This window comes from Heptranchias perlo, chromosome 5 (genome assembly GCF_035084215.1).
Source record: "Heptranchias perlo isolate sHepPer1 chromosome 5, sHepPer1.hap1, whole genome shotgun sequence".
Taxonomy (NCBI): domain Eukaryota; kingdom Metazoa; phylum Chordata; class Chondrichthyes; order Hexanchiformes; family Hexanchidae; genus Heptranchias; species Heptranchias perlo.
Genome location: NC_090329.1, coordinates 117155602 through 117171012, shown reverse-complemented (window position 1 = coordinate 117171012; position 15411 = coordinate 117155602). Strand labels below are relative to the sequence as shown.

The window sequence follows — 15411 nt, the reverse complement described above, 5'->3', positions numbered from 1 at the left end:
AGAACACAAGAAGTCGGAGCAGGACCCGGCCACACAGCCCCTGGGCCCTCTCCGCCACCCACAGGGCATTGACCGATCCGAACTCAGCTTCATGTCCAATTTCCTGCCCGCTCCCCATAACCCCTAATTCCCTTTACTTCTAGGAAACTGTCTATTTCTGTTTTAAATTTATCTAATGATGTAGCTTCCACAGCTTCCTGGGGCAGCAAATTCCACAGACCTACCACCCTCTGAGTGAAGAAGTTTCTCCTCATCTCAGTTTTGAAAGAGCAGCCCCTTATTCTAAGATTATGCCCCCTAGTTCTAGTTTCACCCATCTTTGGGAACATCCTTACTGCATCCACCCGATCAAGACCCTTCACAATCTTATATGTTTCAATAAGATCGCCTCTCATTCTTCTGAACTCCAATGAGTAGAGTCCCAATCTACTCAACCTCTCCTCATATGTCCGCCCCCTCATCCCCGGGATTAACCGAGTGAACCTTCTTTGTACTGCCTCGAGAGCAAGTATGTCTTTTCTTAAGTATGGAGACCAAAACTGTATGCAGTATTCCAGGTGCGGTCTCACCAATACCTTATATAACTGCAGCAATACCTCCCTGTTTTTATATTCTATCCCCCGAGCAATAAAAGCCAACATTCCGTTGGCTTTCTTGATCACCTGCTGCACCTGCATACCAACTTTTTGATTTTCTTGCACTAGGACCCCCAGATCCCTTTGTACTGCAGTACTTTCCAGTCTCTCGCCATTAAGAAAATAACTTGCTCTCTGATTTTTCCTGCCAAAGTGCATAACCTCACATTTTCCAATATTATATTGCATCTGCCAAATCTCCGCCCACTCACCCAGCCTGTCTATATCCCCTTGCAGGTTTTTTATGTCCTCCTCACTCTCTACTTTCCCTCCCATCTTTGTATCATCTGCAAATTTTGATATGTTGCACTCGGTCCCCTCCTCCAAATCGTTAATATAGATTGTAAAGAGTTGGGGACCCAGCACCGACCCCTGTGGAACACCACTGGTTACTGGTTGCCAGTCCGAAAATGAACCATTTATCCCAACTCTCTGCTTCCTGTTCGATAACCAATCCTCCACCCATGCCAGAATATTACCCCCAATCCCGTGATTTTTTATCTTAAGTAATAATCTTTTATGTGGCACCTTGTCGAATGCCTTCTGGAAGTCTAAATACACTATGTCCACTGGTTCCCCTGACATGCCTTGTTTTTTTTAAAAACATTAATGGCACTGTATAAATGCAACACTTCTGACATATGGGGGTAATTTTAACCCCCAAGAACGGATGGGAGTTGAAAATAGTTGTTTTTTGGGTCGCAACCGCAACCCGGCTCCACTTCCGGGTTTAACATGGGCGCTTAAACGTATAGGCTTCCCACTGGGAATGCGAAGTCTGAAAATTTTGCAGTTGCGACCCCAAAAAACCCCAACTATTTTCAACTCTCACCCGTTCTTGGTTTAAAATTACCCCCATAGAAATGTCTTGGGGCACTTAGCATGGTGAGCAGGAGGGAGAAATGGAAAGCAGAAAGGCTAGGGGTAGCTTTAAAAAAAAAAAGGTTTTTAGAAGGCTTTTTGAAAAGAGGAAGGTAGATTCAGAGGTTAGGAAATAGTGGCTTGCTGATAGTGTTAGAGGAGTTGAAGATGCATGTGATACAGCTGGAGGAAATTCATTTCTCTGGGGCAGTGGAGCTTGGCATAGATGGGGGTGATTTTGAGTGCAAGACTTTGTGCAGATGAGGATGCATGCATAGTATTCTGGATGAGTTGCTTGTGGAGAATAGAGGTAGGGAGGCCAGCAAGGAATGCACAGGTGAACCTGAACCTCAAGTTGATAAAATTGTGGGTAATGGTTTGGGCTGCAGTGGGGAAGAGGTAGCAGAAGCAAGTGATAATGTGCAGTTGAAAGAAATGGATGGATGTGGGGATGGAACTTTCACTTATGTACTTAGAAAGAGAAGACCATATGCACTTGTTTGATCTCATCCCCATATACCTCCTCCCAAATCCAACTTCCTAGGAGAGGCAAAACACAAAGATTTGTAGTCATTTGAAGAATCTTCTGTCACACATTCCTCTCTGACCCCTCAAAGGTGATCAGGAAAGCCCCAAGAGATCCCAAACATGATAGTTATTTCCCACAGTAATTAGTCTTTCCTTCCATACGCTGTGTTCATATCATTTTTCAAAAACATATCTAATGCTGCCTTAAAAGACAGCAAAAAGCTAGTCCTCACTACCATGTCAGGATTCCTGTTCCACAAGTCAATTGTCCTCTGAGAAAAATGAAACTTCTGAAGGTCCAACCTCACTCTGATTTTTCAGTTTACCTGGGTGGCCCTGAGTTATACCCAGCCCCATCATCCCGAACATTTACTGTAGTCTAAAGATTCAAGCATAGTGCCAGGAAATCACCCCCATCTATGCCAAGCTCCACTGCCCCAGAGAAATGAATTTCCTCCAGCTGTATCACATGCATCCTCAACTCCTCTACTTGCATGTTGTCAAAGCACTTAATTTTAAAATCTTTAATCCAATCCCTTCTAAGTTTCTGCTTCTCCAGCCGAATCCAAACCCAAGGCATGAAGTCCATTTCCATAGCTCAGTGCTCTTAGGCTGGGGATCATCCTTGCTGTGGCTTCTATAGAACCATAATGTCTTTCTTGAGTTGAGGGGACCAAAATAACGCCATCATTGTGGACTAAAAACAAAATATTGCAGATGCTGGAAATCCGAAAATAAAAACAGAAAAAGATGGAAACACTCAGCACGTCGGGCAGAATCCGTGGGCAAACAGCATTTAATGTTGACCCTTCCTCTGGACTAGAAGATATTACAGATAAGCAGCATTTAAAAAGGAAATAAAACAACGGAACAGGGCAAAAAAAAAGACGCGTCATTATAACCCTAATTTCGTACTGAATAGCCTGGGCAATACAGTCCAGGATCCTGTTTGTTTTGGCTGCAGTTTCCTGGCACTATGCTTGAATCTTTAGACTACAGTAAATGATCACTCCCATGCCTTTTTCCCTCCTTTTTAACCTACACCTATTCATTCTATACTCTACATCTGTATTCATAGAATCATAGAAAGATTACAGCACAGAAGGAAGTCATTTGGCTCATCGATTCCATGCCGGCTTTATGCAAGAGCAATCCAGCTAGTCCCACTCCCCCGCCCTATCCCCGTAGCCCTGCAAATTTTTTCCTTTCAAGTACTTATCCAGTTCCCTTTTGAAGGCTGTGATTGATTCTATGAACCTATGTGCATAACTGCTCACTTATCTATATTGAAAGCTGTTTGTTAGTCCTGGCCTCACTCCCCCCATGTCTCCAGATCTAGAACGGTGAGTAGATTACAATAAATAATACTTGTATTTGTTTAGAGTTGTGTTGCACTGAAACACTTCAGAGTACTTCACATAATGAATTCTAATGAGTGCAATGACTCTTATGTGGGAATGCCAGCACATTACAGTTTTACTTAACTAACCTTTGCTTATCTGCATGATGTCTTCTGTTTAGATTTTTGAATGACTGCGGATAGTTTTCATTCTGCACATGGCGTGATTTCTATAAACATCTCAAGGTTTTCTAATTTCTCTTTGAAATATCTATTTAGAACTGCAAATGCAACTCAGCCTCCACATCAAAACGATGGCCATGGTAACATGCAGGCTGCATCTGGTGAACTGCAGCAAGTAATCATGTACCATAAAGATGTTCTCTTTTCTGGAGATAAAGAGATGTGTTTTGAAGAAATTCGAGCTAAGGAATACATTGCACGAAGCCAACACAAAGATATGGACGAATGGAGTAGGTTTTTTGGGTTTTTTTCTCCCCCTATAACTTGTAACCAATCCAGTGCTGTGGAGAAGTTCGCTAGTTTTTGCTCACCACCCTGGTGGCATGGGTGCTGACCTGTAGCCTGTCGTTCATTGACACAGCATGTTGCCACACCAACTGCACTACTAAAGTTAAGACTTTATTAAAAAAATGAAAACTTAAAGCTACTGTGCCCTTTAACCCTTCCATTTAAAAAATGGTAGGTTTCCATAGAAAGCGAAACATTTGGCACTATAGTTTAGCATTTGCCTACATTACAACAGTTATTATACTTCAAAAGAACTACATTGGCTGTGAAGTACCTTGGGACGTTCTGAGGTTGTGAAACGTGCTATATAAATACAAGTTTGTTAGTTTGTATTACAGTAGATATCGAATAGCCAGAAAAATAACACTTGCAACAAAGAAAACTCAGCAATAATGAATACGCTTTTGATACTTATGACAATATTTTGACACATTGCTGCCATAGGTTTATAAATAGCTTTAAATCTCTCTCAGCCAAAAACATGCTGACCTCTTCAAAAAAGGTATGGGCGCTTAATCCAAATGGAAGTTGTTCTAATAAGAACTCTCTTCACCTGTCTTTGATACCCTTACCTAACAAAAATCTATCGATTGCAGTCTTGAAATTTTCAATTGACCTAGCGTCCATAGTATTTTAGGGGTGAGTTCCAGATTTCTACTACCCTTAGTGTGAAAGATTGCCTCCTGATTCCCTCCTAAATGGCCTAGCTCTAATGCTGCAAATAGTTACTGCAATCTTAAGATAGCAACTCGTTTTACATGGATGATGTGTTTTAATAGATGTCTGGCCATTTTCAAACTGATAATACTGGCTTTATAATCTAAAATGTCTTGATTTTAGCTTTTCTGGGGATAAAACTTCAGGTTCTTAATGAATCATCAACTTTTTATATCTGGTTAAGTTCAGGGTCAATAATGAAAAAGCTCCTTTTTGTCTTTGCAAGTGGTTTCAGTTTCTAAAAGGTGAAATAATCTGTTGGCCATAATATTCTATTAAGTTCTAATGCAGTGTTGCGGGTTAGAGTTTCCGCTGGATTTATCAGCGCAATCCGCCCGAGCCAGCGCAAGAGATTGCAGAAAATCGAGCTCTTTAATGCTGGTTCAAAAATTATTGCGCCTGAAGCCGGCTCCGCCCACAAAACTGGCCACGCCCCAGATCGAAATAATGAGTTTCCACCAATTGCGCCTGTTTGCTGCCATTCGAGGAGGTTCTTCAAGTTGAGCTTGTTTTCTTGGGCGCGCAGGCACGTTTTAAATGTTTCTACATAGTAAAATAGTAAAAAAAAAATTTTAATTTACAAAGAAACTGACTAGCGTACACCAATGAAACTAGTATTTGGTTCAGTATATTTTTAAAGTAATTTTCAGTTATTTAAAATCAGGTTACCCACAGGTGGAAGACTAGACACTCATTTAAAAATGCTAATTTTTTGTGATAAACCCATTTTCAGCTGTATTAATAAAACTGCACCAGGTTACCACTCTTAAATACATCAGTGAATATTTTTTAAAGCAAAGAAAAAAAAAGCTATTACGCTGACAGATTGCACTGGTTAATGGAAGATTTCACATTTGTGATTATGCAAATGCATTTTAGCGGGAACTTGAATTGTGACCTAACCAGTGCAATTTCAAGCGCAATTTGCAGATTGCACTCAAAGCGGAAACTCTACCCCTGCCTTTTTATCACCTGCATTAACAAACATTTTTGTAAAATCTGTTGCCTATTTAAGTATTGTTTTTTAAATTTGAAGAGGATTTGCTCACTGCCGCCAAGTCTGATGAGATCAAATCACTGGAGCAGAAACTCAAACAATTGAAAGTGCAGTTGAAGTTAACTCTGGACCAGGAGCAGGAAATACTGCAGGTGAGATCTGTATGCCTGTATAAATGGCAACTATGAGATTTTAAATAGCTTGAATATGTGGCACATAATATTTAATAAATTTAGTGATGATACTTTGGAATTGTTTGACACAAGACAAATCCATATGTTAAAAGATTGATAAATACATAGATAATTATTGGCCTTGGATTATAGGCCTGTACATTTTTGAGATTTTCTTATGTCTTAGCAACAAGTTTTAATACAGAAAAGTGGGAGGTTCTGAGGCAGCATGCAATGCTTCAAACCCTTTTCTTTGTACACAAAATCTAAATGCCATTTTATGGAGGTAATAAATTATTTTGTTTTGGCACTTCTCCCTGTGATTGCATCTCTTCCAGCTGCTCAAAAGCAGCCAAGTATGACCTGGATGACTTATCTATCTATTTTTCTTTTTCCTATGCTCTGGAAGAATACTTGGTTTGTGTTGCTCAGATTGGAGCTTGTGTTGAACTTTGCACTGCAGCACCATCTTCACATTTTTAAAGAATGCTGTTTAAAATAACATTTCAAGTTCAAGTGGGTGGTTACCATTGCTTCAACTGTGCAATGTGCTTTTGCATTGGAAGACATTCCATTAAGTTTCTATATCTTTTAAATACCACATCCTGACTTCTTACCATTTTTGTTACAAATAAGCCTGTCAAATGGTTTGTGTAATGTGCAATTGCACAAGTTCTAATATTTAGATTTATTTAATCGATAGAGTAAAATAGTACCTGAGGCAGCTTTCAGCCTTCATTAAATATTTTATTTGAGGGTAAAGCCATCTGTCAGCACCTCCTGAATGTTGGGAAAAACGAGCCAAACTGCTGCTGCTTCACTTCCCTGCAGTTTAATGCATAATAATGTTACACCAAGAATAAGAAATGAGGTGCCGACTGTTGGATCAATATAGGGATATTGTCATATATCCTTCGCTCTTATGCGGAGGTATTATCCGATATTATCATACATCTTTTACCTCCTAATACAAGTTTGAGGATGAGGAAACACCACAACGTCTTTATTTATCAAATCAATAATATAACATAACCCCTGATATGCAGTACCCATGAGACTGGTACCAATAGTAACTCGCATGGTAGGACTCCTTGGGAAAACTGCAAGCATGTCGTCTTATTGCTGAGGCTAGCGTGAGCAAGACTAGTTTGAAATCCCCAAGGAGTGCCAGTGTACCTTTTTTTTTAAATAGGGTTAATCATGTAGGACAATTGTGGGTACATTACATTCTGAGCGTATGCTGTTGATGCATAAGCTCGATTTAGTGGTAAGATTAGCTGCTGTCATTTGTGAATGCTCATGCTTGGGTTTTTTATTATACTCCAGACATTCCCACACAAGTGCTTATAGCCTTCAATGTTTTATCTCTTCCCAGTACTTCCATAACACAATCTATTCATACTGCCCTCTGTATTCTTGACTAACCATCCAAGAGAAGAGAAAAAAATATAGTAGGTGAATAATCATTGAGGTAATGTCTGCTATGCTCCAGGCCTGACCTTGTACTATTAGTTACTGAAGAATCGATCTTTAATCTGTGTGCATATATTTTATAAAGAAAAGCTTACTATTGTTCTACTTGGTACACCCATACTTACGCTGACATTTAAAAAAAAAATTCCACCACATTGGAAGTTGTGCAATCTCAATTTTATTTGCTTTCTAAATGTTTAAAACTTGTTTTTATTTAGACATCATCTCAAAGTGCCTTGAAGTTGATATCTGCACCACTACCCACCAAGTCTGATGCGCCATCTTCAGCTACTGTTTTACTAATTGAAACAGACAGAAGGGAAGAAAATGAACAAAATTCATCTTTGGGTGCTGGTGCTGGAATAGCCACGACTTCAAGTTTTGCCATCAGTCCTCTACAGCAATCTCAATATGGAGCACCATCATTGTTGTCAATAGTAGATAATAAGCAGAGACCTCATGGAGAGCCAGAAAAAAGCTTCAGTGACACAAGGGCACAATCAGAGCCCCTACCCACATCTATAGCTAAGAGTATAAATGAGAGCATCAATAGGCAACAGTAAGTATTTATTGTTGCTACTTTTTAATCTTACAAAGTTCATATTGCATGTCCCAAAAGCAAGCTTGCAACTATCCAGTCTTTTTTTAAAAACCCCTTCAAATCTATTCAGTCTAAATCTTTTCAGGTTAGCTTTTGTCAAATTTTTGACCCCTCACAATTGTTTTAATGCACATAGCTTCAGTGTTTTAATTGATGCATCTGATCTTGGATATTAGAGCCAGCATGGATTTGTGAAAGTTAGGTCATGCCTGACAAACCTGATTGAATTTTTTGAAGAGATGACTAAAGTAGTGGATAGGGGAATGTCTATGGATGTTGTTTATATGGACTTTCAAAAGGCATTCGATAAAGTCCCTCAAGAGACTGTTAGCTAAAGTTGAAGCTCATGGAATTGAGGGCAAATTATTGACCTGGTTAGGAAATTGGCTGAGTGGCAGGAGACAGAGAGTATGAATAATGGGCATGTACTCAAATTGGCAGGATGTGACTAGTGATGTCCCATGGGGATCTGTGTTGGGGTCTCAACTATGCATTATTAATGACTTAGACAGGATAGAGAGCCACATATCCAAGTTTGCTGATGACCCAAAGATAGGCAGCATTGTAAGCAGTGTAGATGGAAGCAAAAATTAGAGATTAATAGACTAAGTGGGCAAAATTGTGGCAAATGGATTTCATTGTAGGCAAGTGTGAGGTCATCCACTTTGGACCTAAAAAGGATAGATCAGAGTACTTTCTAAATGGTGAAAAGTGGAGGTCCAAAGAGACTTGGGGGTCCATGTACATAGATCATTAAAATGTCATGGACAGGTACAGAAAATAATCAAAAAGGCTAATGGGATACTGGCTTTTATATCGAGAGTACTAGAATACAAGGGGGTAGAAGTTGCGCTACAGCTGCACAAAGCCCTGGTTAGACCACATCTAGAGTACTGTGTTCAGTTCTGGGCACTGCACCTTCGGAAGGATATATTGGCCTTGGAGGGAGTGCAGTATAGATTTACTGGAATTTAGAAGATTAAGGGGTAATTTGATTGAAGTTTTCAAGATATTAAGGGGAACTGATGGGGTAGATAGAGAGAAACTATTGCTGCTGGTTGGGGAATCTAGGACTAGGGGATACAGCCTAAAAATTAGAGCCAGGACTTTCAGGAGTAAAGTTAGGACACAATTCTGCACATAAAGGCTGGTGAAGTTTGGAACTCTTCTGCAAATGGCAGTTGATGCTAGCTCAGTTGTTAATTTTAAATCTGAGATTGATAGATTCTTGTTAGCCCCATATCCCTTAATACCTTTTGGTTAAGGTGGGTACATGGAGTTAGGTCACAGATCAGCCATGATCTCATTGAATGGTGGAACCAGTTTGAGGGGCTAAATGGCATTCTCCTGTTCCTATTGCGGTAGCCTAGTGGTTATGATACTGAACTAGCAACCCATTGGTTATGAGCTCAAATAACACAATGGTAGGTGTGACATTTAATTCAAAAAATCTTGTAATTGTGGGCTGACAGAAAAATTACCAAGAAAGCTACCAGATTCATACATTACAAAAGTAACTACACTTCAAAAGTACTTCATTGCTTGTAAAAAGCCTTGGGATGTCCTGATATCGTGAAAGGCGCTATATAAATGCAAGTCTGTCTTTTTGTTGCAAAAACCCAACTGGATCAGGGAGGGATCTGCACCACCCACCCACCCAGTCTGGCCTATGTGACTCCAGTCCCATACTATGTGGTTGACTCTTAATGTCCTCGTGGCAACTAGGGGTGGATAATAAGTACACTGCACGGGTAAAGTCAAAATTCCTGTATCATTTCCATCCATTTATAGCTTTAACTAGAATAGCTAACAAAGTATTAATACTATAACGTTTTTAAAAGATATGTGCTGCCTAACCTAAAGGAATAAGTTCATGAAATATAAACAGCTGAACCATTCCTTGGCTGCATAAATTTGAAGTGCTTTTTTTTTCAATATAGGTTGGAGACATAGTTTTTGCTTTTTTTTAAATTGATTGACTTTTAAATTGGATACCAGCACTGGTGATGTACTGTTAATTTAAATATTTTTGCTTGAAAAAAATTATTATCCAATAGTTCAAATTAAGCAATTTTAATAAAGCAGTAAATAGGAAATTTTTTTTAAAATGGTTTAAATTTAATTAACAGATAATTCAAATTGAACCACTTCAAATTATGAATAGGCTGTGTTGATTAAGGAAAGCCCTGCAGCAGAGATGATGGAACAGCCCATGGTTTGTGTAAAATACCATAGAACATCTATTGGATTTTTAAAAAAAATATTTCTCCAGAGTTTTGCTATGACAAAACAAATGAAAGTATATAGGAACAGGAGTGGGCCATTCAGCCCCTCGTGCCTGCTCCACCATTTGATAAGATCATGGCTGATCTGTGATCTAACTCCATAGACCTACCTTTGGCCCATATCCCTTAATGCTTTTGGTTGCCAAAAAGCTATCTCTCAGATTTAAATTTAGCAATTGAGCTAGTATCAATTGCCGTTTGCGGAAGAATTCCAAACTTCTGCCATCCTTTGTGTGTAGAAATGTTTTCTAATCTCACTCCTGAAAGGTCTGGCTCTAATTTTTAGACTGTGCCCCCTAGTCCTAGAATCTCCAACCAGCAGAAATAGTTTCTCTCTATCCACCCTATCTGTTCCCCTTAATATCTTTTAAACTTCGATCAGATCACCCCTTAACCTTCGAAACTCCAGAGAATACAACCCCAATTTGTGTAATCTCTCCTCGTAACTTAACCCTTGAAGTCCGGGTATCATTCAAGTAAACCTACGCTGCACTCCCTCCAAGGCCAATATGTCCTTCCAAAGGTGCGGAGCCCAGAACTGCTCACAGTACTCCGGGTGCGGTCTAACCAGGGTTTTGTATAGCTGCAGCATAACTTCTGCCCCCTTGTACTCTAGCCCTCCTAGATATAAAGGCCAGCATTCCATTAGCCTTCTTGATTATTTTCTGCACCTGTTCATGACACTTCAATGATCTATGTACCTGAACCCCTAGGTCCCTTTGGACATCCACTGTTTTGAACTTTTTACCATTTAGAAAGTACCCTGTTCTATCCTTTTTTGATCCAAAGTGGATGACCTCACATTTGCCTACATTGAATTCCATTTGCCACAATTTTGCCCATTCACCCAATCTATCAATATCGCTTTGTAATTTTATGTTTTCATCTACACTGCTTACAACACCACCAATCTTTGTGTCATCGGCAAACTTGGATATGAGACTTTCTATGCCTTCATCTAAGTCTTTAATAAATATTGTGAATAATTGAGGCCCCAAGACAGATTCCTGCGGGACTCCACTAGTCACATCCTGCCAATGTGAGTACCTACCCATTATCTCTACTCTCTGTCGCCTTTCGCTCAGCCAATTTCCTAACCAAGTCCGTACTTTTCCCTCGATTCCATGGGCTTCTATCTTAACTAACAGTCTCTTATGTGGGACCTTATCAAATGCCTTCTGGAAGTCCATATAAATAACATCCATTAACATTCCCCTGTCCACTACTTTAGTCACCTCTTCAAAAAATTCAATCAGGTTTGTCAGGCACAACCTACCTTTCACAAATCCATGCTGGCTCTCTCTGATTAATTGAAAATTCTCGGTGTTCAGTCACCCTATCCTTAATTATAGACTCCAGCACGTTCCCCACAACAGATGTTAGGCTAACTGGCCGAAAATTGCCTGGTTTCCTTCCCCTTTCTTAAAAAGAAGTGACGTGCAATTTTCCAATCTAGAGGGACAGTTCCTGAGTCTAGAGAACTTTGAAAGATTATAGTTAGGGCATCTGCAATGTGCTCACCTACTTCCTTTAAAACCCTGGGATGGAAACCATCTGGTCCTGGGGATTTGTCATTCTTTAGTGCTATTATTTTCATTACTGTTGCTTTACTTATGTTAATTTTATCGAGTCCCTGTCCCCGTTTCAATATTAGTTTTCTTGGGATTTCCGGCATGCTATACTTTTCTACTGTAAGTACTGACTCAAAGTAATTGTTCAACATGTCTGCCATTTCCCCATTGTCAATGACAATATCCCCACTTTCAGTTTTTAAAAGGGGCCAACACTGCTCCTGACCACCCTCTTTTTCCTAATGTAATTATAAAAGTTCTTCGTATTGGTTTTGATATCCCTTGCAAGTTTCTTTTCATACACTCTTTTTGTAGCTCTTACTATCTGTTTTGTGACCCTTGGTTGATTTTTGTATCTTTCCCATTCGCCAGGATCTGTGCCATTTTTTGCCTTTTTGTATGCCCTTTCCTTATGTCTTATACTGTCCCTTACCTCTTTAGTTGTCCGTGGCTGTTTTTTTTTGGCAAGTAGAGTTCTTGCCCCTAAGGTGTCTAAACCGATTCTGTATCACGTTAAATATTTCTTTAAACATTTCCCACTGATCATCAGTCGTTTTACCCATTAACAGATTTGCCCAGTTTACTGATGACAGTCTCTGTCTCATCCCATTGAAGTCGGCCTTACCCAAGTCTTGATGTGGAGATGCCGGTGATGGACTGGGGTTAACAATTGTAAACAATTTTACAACATCAAGTTATAGTCCAACGATTTTATTTTTAATCCCACAAGCTTTCGGGGGCTTTCCCCTTCCTCAGGCGGTGTGGAAGTGACAATTTCGAATCCTTCGCATTTTAAGATCACATAACAAAGCCTGGTGATTACTGCCCGTTGCCAAGGCAATCACAGTGAGCAGACAGAAAGGTGTCCTCTAAAAGGCCACTGAATATACAACCCCCCAAAAAAAAGAGAGAGACAGAACGAAGACAGTCAATGACCCGTTATATTAAAAACAGATAATATTTGTTCGCTGGTGGGGTTACGTGTAGTGTGACATGAACCCAAGATCCCGGTTGAGGCCGTCCTCATGGGTGCGGAACTTGGCTATTAATTTCTGCTCGACGATTTTGCGTTGTCGTGTGTCTCGAAGGCCGCCTTGGAGTATGTTTACCCGAAGGTCGGTGGCTGAATGTCCATGACAGCTGAAGTGTTCCCCGACAGGGAGAGAACCCTCCTGTTTGGCGATTGTTGCGCGGTGTCCGTTCATCCGTTGTCGCAGCGTCTGCATGGTCTCGCTAATGTACCATGCTCTGGGGCAAGAACGGGATATGATGCTCGACTCATCGATCGACAGTTCCGACGGGCCACAGCGAAAAATCGCGTAGACCTCCTCAGAAGACTAACACGGGACGCAACCAACAGAGTACCCTTCGTCGTCCAGTACTTCCCCGGAGCGGAGAAACTACGCCATGTTCTCCGCAGCCTTCAACATGTCATCAATGATGACGAACACCTCGCTATGGCCATCCCCACACCTCCACTACTCGCCTTTAAACAGCCACCCAACCTCAAACAAACCATCGTTCGCAGCAAATTACCCAGCCTTCAGGAGAACAGCGTCCACGACACCATACAACCCTGCCGCGGTAACCTCTGCAAGACATGCCAGATCATCGACACAGATACCACCATCACACGAGAGGACACCACCCACCAGGTGCATGGTTCATACTCCTGTGACTCGGCCAACGTTGTCTACCTCATACGTTGCAGGAAAGGATGCCCCAGAGCATGGTACATTGGCGAGACAATGCAGACGCTGCGACAACGGATGAACGGACACCGCGCAACAATCGCCAAACAGGAGGGTTCTCTCCCTGTCGGGGAACACTTCAGCAGTCATGGACATTCAGCCACCGACCTTCGGGTAAACATACTCCAAGGCGGCCTTCGAGACACACGACAACGCAAAATCGTCGAGCAGAAATTAATAGCCAAGTTCCGCACCCATGAGGACGGCCTCAACCGGGATCTTGGGTTCATGTCACGCTACACGTAACCCCACCAGCGAACAAATGTTATCTGTTTTTAATATAACGGGTCATTGACTGTCTTCGTTCTGTCTCTTTTTTTTGGGGGGGTTGTATATTCAGTGGCCTTTTAGATGACACCTTTCTGTCTGCTCACTGTGATTGCCTTGGCAACGGGCAGTAATCACCAGGCTTTGTTATGTGATCTTAAAATGCGAAGGATTCGAAATTGTCACTTCCACACCGCCTGAGGAAGGGGAAAGCCCCCGAAAGCTTGTGGGATTAAAAATAAAATTGTTGGACTATAACTTGGTGTTGTAAAATTGTTTACAATTGTTACCCAAGTCTAGAATCTTAGCAGCTGAGTCACTTTTTTTCCCTTTCACACACTACATTGAACTCTATCATGTTATGATCGCTATTGGATAGATGTTCACGCACAGTTAAGCCGTTAACTAAATCTGATTCATTACTCCATACTAAATCTAGTGTGGCTTGTCCCCTTGTTGCCTCCAGGACATACTGCTGTAGAAAACTATCCCGGACACACTCAAGAAATTCACTACCTTTCTGACAGGTGCTAGTCTGCTTTTCCCAATCTATGTGAAGATTAAAGTCGCCCAATTAGACCACTATGCCTTTGCTACACGCTTGTCTAATCTCTGCATTTATACAATCTAGCACTTCAGAGCTGCTGCCAGGGCACCTATATACAACTCCCACTATAGACTTAGATCCTTTCCTATTTCTCAATTCAACCCATAAGGTCTCTGTTGGCTGCTTACCTCTCGTTATACCCCCCTTTATCATTGAAGTGATTTCATCTCTAATCATTAAGGCTACTCCTCCCCCTCTTCCATTTTCCCTATCTCTCCTGTAGACCTTATAACCCGGTATAATTAGTTCCCAATCCTGACCATCCTGCAGCCATGTCTCTGTAATAGCTATCATGTCATACCCTCCAATTTGAAATTGAACCTGTAGTTCATTTAATTTATTCCTTATACTCCGTGCATTTGTATATAGAACTCTTAGTTGGGCCACACACCCTAGCCTGACCTTCAGCTTTGATGCTGGGTTAATCGCCTTACGCCTTCTAGTTTTCACTTTATCTGCAGTGTTTAAATTACACTTTCTTTCTGCTGCTCTACGCTTTTCCCTTTCACTTGTTCATGAACAACTGTTTGTACTATTTGTATTGTAAATTCCCCCTGGGTCTTCCCCTCTCTTGCTGCTCTCAAATTTACTCCCTCCTGACTCCCCGCTCAGGTTCCCATCCCCCTGCCACTCTAGTTTAAACCTTCCCCAAAAGCACTAGCAAACACCCCCGCGAGGACATTGGTCCCGGTCCTGCTCGGGTGTAACCCGTCTCGCTTGTACAAGTCCCACCTTCCCCAGAACCGGTCCCAATGTCCCAGGAATCTAAATCCCTCCCTCCTACACCATCCCTGCAGCCACGCATTCATCCTGTCTATTCTCCTGTTCCTATACTCACTAGCACTTGGCACTGGTAGTAATCCTGAGATTACTACCTTTTTGAAGTCCTGCTTTTTAATTTATCTCCTAACTCCTTAAATTCACCTTGCAGGACCTCATTCCTTTTTTTAACCTATGTCATTGGTACAGATATGGACCACGACTACTGGCTGTTCACCCTCCCCCCTCCTCCTCCAGAATTCCTGCAGCCGCTTCGCGACATCCTTGACCCTAGCACCAGGGAGGCAACATACCA

General features: G+C 41.2%; 1 protein-coding gene across 1 annotated transcript in view; it reads left to right on the top strand.

Moving 5' to 3' along the window:
- bub1 (BUB1 mitotic checkpoint serine/threonine kinase) overlaps positions 1-15411 on the top strand; it is a 70097-nt gene that overhangs the window by 24307 nt on the left and 30379 nt on the right. Inside the window, exons 8-10 of the mRNA XM_067985085.1 lie at positions 3643-3836; positions 5648-5760; positions 7473-7813. Of these exons, the coding sequence (XP_067841186.1) occupies positions 3643-3836; positions 5648-5760; positions 7473-7813 (648 nt within the window). The remainder of the gene's footprint in view (positions 1-3642; positions 3837-5647; positions 5761-7472; positions 7814-15411) is intronic.